This window comes from Grammomys surdaster, unplaced genomic scaffold, assembly GCF_004785775.1.
Source record: "Grammomys surdaster isolate TR1022 unplaced genomic scaffold, NIH_TR_1.0 262, whole genome shotgun sequence".
Classification (NCBI taxonomy): domain Eukaryota; kingdom Metazoa; phylum Chordata; class Mammalia; order Rodentia; family Muridae; genus Grammomys; species Grammomys surdaster.
The window spans coordinates 4,286,828-4,297,050 of NW_021604703.1; the positions used below are offsets into that span (position 1 = coordinate 4,286,828).

The 10,223-nt window shown below is 46.2% G+C and overlaps 1 protein-coding gene across 1 annotated transcript; it reads right to left on the reverse strand.

The window, feature by feature from the left end:
* Cdkn2aipnl (CDKN2A interacting protein N-terminal like) lies at positions 1-9,377 on the reverse strand. The gene is made up of 3 exons (XM_028775922.1): positions 9,057-9,377; positions 6,827-6,926; positions 1-1,475 (listed from the first exon to the last, which is right to left on the reverse strand). The coding sequence occupies exons 1-3, from the start codon at positions 9,293-9,295 to the stop codon at positions 1,464-1,466; spliced, it is 351 nt and encodes a 116-aa protein (XP_028631755.1). The 5' UTR covers positions 9,296-9,377; the 3' UTR covers positions 1-1,463.
* Positions 9,378-10,223: the final 846 nt, after the last annotated feature.

Sequence of the window (10,223 nt, forward strand, 5' to 3'; positions counted from 1 at the left end):
TTCATTCAATGGAAAAGCTGTTTTATTGGGGGTTGCAGACAGAAAATAAAATCAATCTATGGAAAGTGCATTTTGTTTTTAAGCCTCACAAATCTGCACAGATGATTAGAATGGATGAAGCCTTCTGCATCTGAGAAGATGAGGCTTCAGTTCAGTGAGCACAGAGCTCCGCCCTCCCAACAGTCACCACCTTGCCATTTCCCTGTGACAGGCGGTCTTTCATTGCCTGGAGAAGCTTGTCCAAGGGATCAAATCAACGGCTACTGGGGACTGGAGCTGAAGCCACATAAAGATGTGGCCTTTATCTCAAGCCACAAACAAGAATGTGTCCCACTGCTCTGACGCCAAACACCAGTGGCCCCAGCTTCTGGGTGTCCAATTTCCTGTATCCAGTATATGAAGCTAAGGCAGACCCCGCCGTCTTTCTGGCCATAATGGTCCTGCCACTGATGAGTCCTGCTGTGGTACACTGCCCCATGGCTGCCCGCAGCTCTAATGGTGACTAAATACAGGGAACTGGAAGGGGGATCAGAACACGTATGTCAGCTGTCAGGTGGAATGCCAACACCACCACCTCAGAGCAAAGCAGGATTGCACTGCAATCCAGAGGCGATATGCAAGGCAGTTAGTTCAAGTGTGAAAGCCTTCTAGAAACAAAAATGCAGGCACATAGGCATCTAGTACCTAGAAATCATCTGGTTGGCTGAACAAAGCCATATATACTTCCAGCAATTTTAATCTAACTAGCTATTTTTCCCCCCTTTGAAATACTAGGGACCAAACCCAGGACCCCAACATGCTACGCATGGACTCTATCAAGCTACGCCTCTAGCCCTCAGTGAGCTTTAAAGTTAGGCTGGATGGGTTTTTGTACCTTGCCTCCTACCTATGAGCTAGCTCTGCTACTTCAGGCCTGTAACATGATTCCCACTTCCTACACAAAGGTCCCTGAGCCCAGCGGTGGGGGTGCTCCAGTGACACAGTTGGTTAGTGCACAGTTCTTTGGTGGCCATTAGCAGTGCGGTACAGTGCGGTACAAGTATAGAGTATTCAGAAATAGTGACACAGGATCTGCCTTGACTCAGGATAAAAATGGGTGGGGGTATGGCAGAAACAAGAATTATATTTACAGATACTCTGCTTAAAAAAAATCAAATTATAAAATTTATCAGCTGTCATTGTTATATCAACATAAAAAGCATTTCAAACAAAGTTTGGCTTTGACAACCCTGATGAAATTTCTGAGAGTCCGCCATGTATGAAATCATAAATATGCGCGTGTATTTTTACAGCAGTCCTGGAAGAACGAAGACTTCTTTGAAGCCCTTGAGCCCTGTCCCCTTCTGTTCCAGCTGCCTCTATGCTGCATATACCAGGAATCTCAAGAGCTGCCAATGTTCAGTCACCTTCACCCTGGCCTCCTTTCAAAGTCTGTCCCCAGGGTGGAAATGTGGAGATCTGCCTTAGCTTTGATGCTGAAATAAAAAAAAAGAAGAAAAAGTTACACACCCATAGAGGCTCATGAATCAAGTTTATCTTCACACATTCAAATAAAGCAGTGATGGAATATTTATGTGCGACCCAGATGGCAAGTCTACTCAGCAATTATTAATATTTTACTACATACAGAAAGTGCAGCCACACACTGACCACATGATCCATTTGGAAGCCAGAACCTTACTTCCCTCACTTGTGGCTTGCTGTCTATAAGTGTTCACAATTTAAAGTGATAACGGAAATACTTAAGTGCTCTACCTGCCGCCAGCCTCTGCCCTCACAGACGCTCACTGTTCTAAATTCAACACGGCCAGATTCAGGTGGTACTTTGTCGTACTCTGCACTGAGTCAGAGCACTTAGGAGAAGTGAAGGTTATGTATTTCTGGAGCTCACACAATTACAAACTGTAAAAGTGAGTCTGCAAACAACGGTGACCTGGAGCCGACAGATTCCTCCCAGGTGCTCTAGCACCTTCGGTAAATATAAATGTGGCTTTAGAAAACTTTTAAGGAGGGTGTGAAGAAATCACTGACTGTCACCTTGTGTTTGAATGGATTCCCTTAACACCGAGCAGCGGGAGTGAATCAACTTTAAAGTCTTTTTAGTAATCAAGAGATTTCAAGGTATGACCTATTTCCTAGCTAAGTCAAAAACCCTCAGCAAAGGTAAAACACAAGTCTTTCTACACTTGGGAAAATGCAGTGCAACCAAGAAACCACCTGAATGTGGTACAGGGAAACACCCTATGACACCTCACTTAGATTTTCTTTTTCTTTTTAAAAATGATTTCTCTCATGTGTAGGAATTAGGGGCTGCCCAGGCAGTCAATTGTCTCCATAATTGTTTAAGTTTTGGAAGCTATGTGTGGTGCTTCCTATATACTCAGGCAATATTTAATTCGTTCTGATTTCTGATAGGGTGGAAGACTAATTAGTTATAGTTTCATAATCAAATTCAAGTTGTTTAGCATTGAGAGAGATTATAGAGTGGAAGACGTGTTTTTCAGATGGTGTTACAGGCTAAATTCTAAACATAATTCAGGGATAGAATTATAAGTCTTTAAGTTAGGAATGATCATAGAGTACCTCATCTTATTGACAAATACGATGGACTGGATGTTAACTGTGTATCATACTTGTTAACTTACATGATTGCTATGGTTTTGTTCAACTTATGTCTGAGAGAAGAGGTTTTTTTTTTTTTAAGGACAGGAAAGGTGAGATGTAGGGGGTGGTCCTGATGCTAAGGTCCTGCTCCCCAAGTGGTCCTTGACTGATGAATGACAATGCTAGCCGCCAATGAGCTGGGCAGAATAAGCAGGACTGTTCTTCGGCAGGCAGGCAGGCTAGCAGACTTGGGAGAGGAGAAAGAGATCTGTCATACTTCAGAGGGAGAAAAGGGTATCAGTCATGTGAGATCTAGGGTGGAGTGACCACTGGCCACTTCCCCGACTGGGCCTGGGGTGGCAGACAGGAGATTAGAAACATAACTAAGCTGAGGGCAGATTTAGAGTGCTGATCTGGGAGTGAAAAGAAGGGCAAGCATGATAGCCGAGGAAGGCTTAGAAGATCCCGGCCACTGAGTTAAAACAATATAAAAATAAACTAATGTATATGTGTGTCTTTCATCCACAGATCCAAGAGAACCTGGGTGGGGCTGGTTGCACTGTACACCCAGAGCTTAAAGTGAGATAAGAAAAACTATACACAACACTCATGTATATAGGTGTTTTGTCTGCATGTATGTCTGTGCACCAAGTATATGCCTGGTGCCTGAGGAGGTCCCAGGAAAGGGAGTTAGATGCACCAGGATTAGGGTTATAGATTGTGAGCCACCATGTGGGTGCTAGGAATTGAACCAGGATCCTCTGGAAGAGCAACTAGTGCTCTTAACCACTGAGCCACCTTTCCAGGTCCACAAGAGTTTCAACTGGACAGACTCAGACCACTGCCCTTTCCAGATGGCATTGTTAGTTGATTCACCTATCCTGGACTCTGGACTACAAGACTGGCCCACAGGGTCAGATCCATTTTTTTCTTCCCTCTCTTTCAACAGGATCTACACAGTCCAGTCTTGTCTCCAACTGTCTAGGTAGCCAAGGATGACCTTGAGCTCCTGATCTTCCTGCCTCTACCTCTGGAGTACTGGGATTAAGGATGTGGACCCCCATGTCTGGTTATGGCTTTCATGAAAACATGGCCTCAGAGCTGGCTGAAGCTGCAAAAAAGCACAGAAGACCTTGTGGCACGTGGGCATGTTCCTTGATTTTCACACTGTTCCTTGTAGTCAATTTCATACTGATGTCTCTCCTCCTGGGATACAGATGTTCTCAGGAGAAGCAGCAAATTATGATGTTAATGAAGTCTTTGAATCAACGATAACAGCTTCTTTGTCAATCACTGCTCATTTTCCGTTTTTTTGTTGTTGGTGGTGTTGTTTTTGAGAGAGAGATGGTCTCTATGTAGCCCCATCCATTCTGAAACTAAATATGTAGAACAGCTTCATTCAAACTCACAGAACTCCTTCTGCCTCTGTCTCCAGAGTGCTGGGATTAAAGGCGTGGCCACCACACCCGGCTATTCGTGACTGATTCAGTGGTGGCTGTGGTGCCGCCCTTCCTGAGTTAGCGGCCGCTGTCACTGCCCCTGCAGATGCCACACTGGCTGCAGGCTGCAGGCGAGCACTGGGTGGCACTTAGATCCCCAAGGCTGCTTGCTCAATATGCTTGTGACGAATTCCCCTTTTCAGAAGAGAGCCCATGCTCCTCCTCACTGCTGGCCACATCCCACCTGTCACATTCATTCCTCAGACCTAAAACAAAGAGTTGGACAGACATACACCTGCCCAGAAGTTGCAGGAGAGCACAATGTAGTTTGAAAACTTTACTCCAGAGAGCTTCTAAGTCATCATCAGTGTCTGGTCTCCAGGTGTCAACAATGCTGAGCGATTCCTTCCCACAACCCAGCTAACTCTAAAACCCCACTACACTCTAATTTCAGAGGGTCAGTTCTGGCTGGCACAATGACAGGGCTTTTAGAGTTCGGGCCTAGTACCCTTCAGCTTCACCTGACATGAAAGGAAGGACAAACTATCTCAAAGACTCTCTGCAGCTGACTCAGAAACCAGTCAGAGAGTGGGTGATTTGTTCTCATGAATGGCTTTCTTACAGGAGTTTGTCTTGTTGTGGGTACCAGACCTAGGTTAGCGCTGTCACAGAGACACATCCGCAGCCTCCTGGAAGAAGGCTTGTTCTTTACACTGTTATTATTTATTTCTCTGTGTGTGCTCATATATGTGAGCAGGCCATAGAACATGTGTGACGGTTAGCAGACAACTTTCAGGAGTTGGTTCTCTCTCTCCACCACGGGTTCCAAGGCTTGATCTCAGGTCTTAAAGCTTGTCAGCAAACACCTCTATCTGGCCGAGCCATCTCACTGGCCCAAGACCAACACCTGTGACTTGGGGCAGAAGACAAAAGTGGAAGAATTCCTACTTTGTTTCCACACACTGGTTCTTTCAAAGCCCTGGAGTATAAGTGTCAAGTACATTTGTGTAAGTATGGCTTCCCTATATGAGCACAGCTCCACCCTTTCCATATTATCCATATCAATAAGATAATGTCCTGTTGTTCTGTGTTACACCTTACAGGCTCCAGACAGATATTTGAGATGGGAAGCTCCAGGACATGGTGGCCTGGGTTCACACTGGCTAGGTCATCATGTGCATCTGCAAGAAGCATGTGATGGATGCCTTGCATGAGATCAAGTTGAAGTTCACTAGCTTCCGGAAAGCCACGTCCCACAGATGTGGGGCTTTACCAGGTTCAATGCAAGTAAATCTGAAGACTTGGTGGCTGAGAAGTAGGTGATGTCCTCTCTCTGTGGTGTCAGAGCAGGTCCTGCACTCGTGTCTTCTACATGGCTACACTCTCTCCAGAATCATGCCCAGTAGTAAATCTTATACTCTACCCAAATAAAGCTTTCAAATTTTATATAAAAGACTGGAGAGATATCAAATGAACTTTAGGAAATAAGGGAGCAATCCTTCTGCCTAAACAGACCAGGGTAGATGTGAGACACACACATGTGTGTTGGGGTGGGGTGGGGGGTTGTGTAGACAAGACTCATGGCCGGCCTTATTCTCCAAAGTTTCCTCTGCCTCTCCCTGGCCCCAGGGATCCAGGATCCAGACAAGGCTCTAGGGCAAAGCTCACTGTGGACAAGGCCACAGCCATAAGACTTGGTCCTGAAGACCAGAACACAGCTGTGGTGTCTGGACATTACCCGGCCACATTCCTTATCAGCTAGTCAGAGTCCACACAAGTCTGGTCCAGCCCTGACCTGCTGAGGCAGAGATATCCTGTAAGAACTACTCTAAAATGAAGTATTTCTAACTTTACCACCCTAACAAGATTTTTCTTTTTTTAAATAAGCAAAACAAGCCAAGTCTGGGGGTTTATGCCTATAATCCCAGAACTCAGGAGGAAACAGAACAAACACTAACAACAAAAACTAAATAAATAAAAGAATAAATAAACAAAACAGCTGTGCCTAGAGACAGAGGTGTGTCATCCAGGCCACCAGGGAACAGAGGCAGGTCTGTGATCACAAGGCCTGCTGGGCTAAAGGTCAAGGTGAAGCCTGGGTAAGACTCTGTGAAACAAGTAAACAAAGACTGGCTACACACCTCGGGGAGAGCATTTGCCTGGCACATACAAGGCTCTAGGTTCAACTCTCATTAATGCACAAATAATACACGAACCCCCTACACTTCACCTGGGGAAGAAAGCATGGTGTTTTACTTCTAGCCTTTTCTGTTCCACATAATGATTTCCGTTTCTATCCATTTCCTGTGAACATTCAATTTCATCTTTTGTTACAGCTGAACAACATTTTGTGGTGTTTATGGACTGCATTTTCATCATATACTCGCTTACTGACGGGTATCGAGGCTGGTTACTGTGAACAGTGCAGCCATAAACACGAATGTGTGAAATGTCTGTGCGATGTTCACTCAGAGTCCTTCGGGAGAGGACCCTCTATACCAATTCCTAGTTTTCCAGTGTAAGGAGCACGGTTCAATCCCTGGCACCAAGAGAAAAGGAGTGTTGTAGACAAACCAAAGAGACTGAGCCTGTGTGTTACTCCAAGGACAATGCATACATAACTCATCATGTTGACTTGTTATCTAGTTAAGAAAAGATGTATACCAACTGTGAAGAAATAACGAAAGACTTAAGGATGTGGGGCAGGAAACAAGAATGCTCAAAAGCAACATGATACAGTGTAAGCCGGGCTCTTTGTCTCTACACTTGCAAACGTTTCTCACCTTTTTCATTAGTTCACTTCTGCTTGTAAACTGTGGCGGGTCTTCCACTTCAATCCCATCAGCCATTTCCATCACCTTGTCCAGAAGGTCTTTATTGTAACTGCACAATAAAAAGCAGTACGGTAAAAACCTGGGAAGACTCACTCTCACTGTGGGTTAGTAAGAAAGTGTAGTTATTAGACTGCAAATGCTATCCCTAGAATACAGAACTGTTTGCTCACTGGTACGTTCACACTATGCTATTCTGAGGTTTAAGCAATGCTCCTGCTTCAGCCTTCTCAGTAGGTGGGATGCAGATGCGTATGTATGTAGTTCTGTAAAGACTGATTTGATACTGCAGGGGAAACTATAGGTGCCCAGCACACAGGTTAACGAATAGTTCTTCCCGCCTGTGAGTACAGAACTAGGCTTGAAGAATGCCAGTGTAGTAGATGTTTCAAGAATTACAAAAACTGCCGGGCAGTGGTGGCGCACACCTTTAATCCCAGCACTTGGGAGGCAGAGGCAGGCGGATTTCTGAGTTCGAGAGTTCGAGGTTGGGCTGGTCTACAGAGTGAGTTCCAGGACAGCCAGGGCTACACAGAGAAACCCTGTCTCGAAAAACCAAAAGAATTACAAAAACAGGGGCAGGAGACATGGCTCAGCAGCCAAGAGAGCACTTGAGACCACAGAGGACCTGGGTTCAGTTCCTACACGGCTGTTCATTTCAGGTCTCAGAGACCTGAGGACCTCTTCTTGCCCTCTGAGGATACCGGGTACACATTTGTTACATATCCATACACATAAAATAAAAATCTTTTTAAAAAAAATTACCAAAACAGGATTTTGGAGAGATAGCTTAGCAGTTAAGAGCAGTTGCTCTCAGAGGACCCACTTTAATTCCCAGCATCCACGTCAGGTGGCTCACAACCACCTGCAACTTCCCTTCCAGGGAATCCAATGGCATCTTCTGGCCTCCAACGGCATGAGGCACTCATATGGTACAGGCGTGCGAGGACTAAACGCCTATACACAGAACACTTAAAATGGGTATGAATAAAAACTAAATTCAAATTACAGAAACAGGAGCGCCATATACTTGGTGGAACATATTCATGGATGAGATCTGAGAGCCAAAAATTGGATTATTTTAAAACAGAACGTTGGTCTCATGAAAATAGCACCATGTGTTCCTTTTGTTTAGTTCTCAGTCTTTTGTCTGAGCTTGGATCCTGTAAACTGGGATTTTAAAGGGTACCTAGAAGGCAGGAGGGAGGATGGGCCTGTGTGTGATGAGTGTGTCCGGCTCAACGTCCCCACATCTTGTCTGACAAATATCCCAAGATCTGAAACCAAGTAGCTTCAGTACTGGGGGTGAGGCCGAGTGAGAGAGTACCTTGGATGTGTAAGGGCCTGGGTTTTATCCCTAGCACAAAAACCAAAAAGTAAACCAAGTGGTTTGGCCTGGAGGGGTCATGTGACTAGCTAGACACTACAAAACTCAGGTCTGAGTGAGGTTCTCCTAACACAACCTCAAGAAACTCTAGAAGCCTGTAAGAGCTTGGAGCTGCATACCTCTCAGTACATGGGTGCTTAGGTGAATGGTGTTCTAGGATTATCTGGGCTACGTAATAAACTGCCTTAAAAATTAAACATATCAGAGGAGTATAAAAACCTGGTGCCTTTTTCCAGGTGGAATATCTCAAGGCCAGGCTCTTGTCTTCCTGGTGTGAATGCAATGGCCGGAGTAGGCGGGTTGTTGGGACAGCAACAAGAAAGCATGGGTTACTTTCATAAGAGGGAAGCCAAAAGGAGAAAGGGGAGGAAAGATTACATCCTGCCTTGTCGTGAAACCCACCAACGGTGAGATATATCACGGTAAAACTCATCAATGGTGAGATATATCACATCCTCTTGCTAGGTATCTTCATCTAGAGGGGGAGTCTGCACTTTTGTCATGTGGGTGACAGGAGCTAATGGACTTCAAACACACCCTGAAAAGGAAATCTTCTGGACTAATAAACAGTAATAAAATGACCATTGCAATACAGCCGCCTTAGAGCACACCTGCACTGGACTCCCTATCATTTAGCTGATGTAGTCATCACAACCACTCATTCACATGAGAAAAGGGAGGCTCAGAGGAGAGATCTTTCCCGAGGGAATGCTAAGAGGGGATCAGTAGGAGGCTGGAGCCAAGCTGAGGGTTGGCAGCTGGGGACAAGGACAGCCAGCCGTCGGGGATCCGCACCTGCAACCCAGGAAGAGGTGGTTGGCCCAGACCATGGATAAGGACAGCAGCTGGTCCAGGCGGCCGCCGCCGTCGGGTGGGTCTCGGTAGTCAGGCAGGTGGCGCAGGATGAACTCCATGCGCGCTTTCCATTGCTTCTCACTCTCCGAGTAGGAACGGAACTGCTCGGCGAAGTCGGCGGCCTGCCGCACGCCGGAAACTAGCTTCTCCACCGCGGAGGTGGCATCGCCACCCACCATGACTCCCGCTGCCGCAGACGATGCCGCCGCCAAGGATCGCACCAGCCCGCCGCTTTCCCGACACGCCCCGCGCCGCCGCCGCACGGCTAGAGCGACCGCGGCTGAGCGCGAGTGCTCTGGAGGACTTATCGGGAGCGCCCTCGCGGGGCACGGAGGCCGAGTGCGGCCCACTGCGTGTTACAACTGCTGGGGATCCTGAGGCCGGCCAACGCCAACGTAGAGCTAGCTGGGTGTCCTTTGGGGAGTCTACAATACCCTTTTTGCCCTACGGTGTTCCCCGGGTATCTGTTTATCCTCAGCCACACCTGAGGCTTTCCCTACATTCTGTAGATCTCCTTGGAGAGTGAGGTCCTCTCTTTTATGGCTCCACTGTGGTCTCAACATCTTCATTAAGGTTGTGCTCTCCCTTCCTGCTGTATTCATCATCCATCCAATCAGTACCTACAAGGCATTTTGTTTGGTACCCAGGATGCCCCACTCTAAAGAACTTTGTGAGGGAGGTAGATTAGACATAAGGGAAAGAATTGCCCAAGTAAATAGGACGTTGACAAGTCATAAAATTCAGAATACCACAAAGCTGAAGAAGCAAGGGAACGCTCCAATCTTGGGGATGTGGAAATGGTGGTGGGAAACTGAAGAACTCTTAAGTTCAACCTCTTGGACCTTCATGGTGGAAGGAGAGAACCAACTCCTGAAATTTTTCCTCTGACTTCTCCATGCAAGTTGTGGTACTTTGATGTATACACACACACACACACACACACACACACACACCCCAAGCAAATAAATAAATGTAAAAATAAAAAAATGTAAGGTAAGGTTGAGTCAGAAGAAAGCCTAGAATTCAGGATCTCCAGTTCTAGTGACGGTCTTAAGTGGTGAGTGGGCTTCAAGGCAAATGTTCATTATATACTGTTTGCTATGGCAG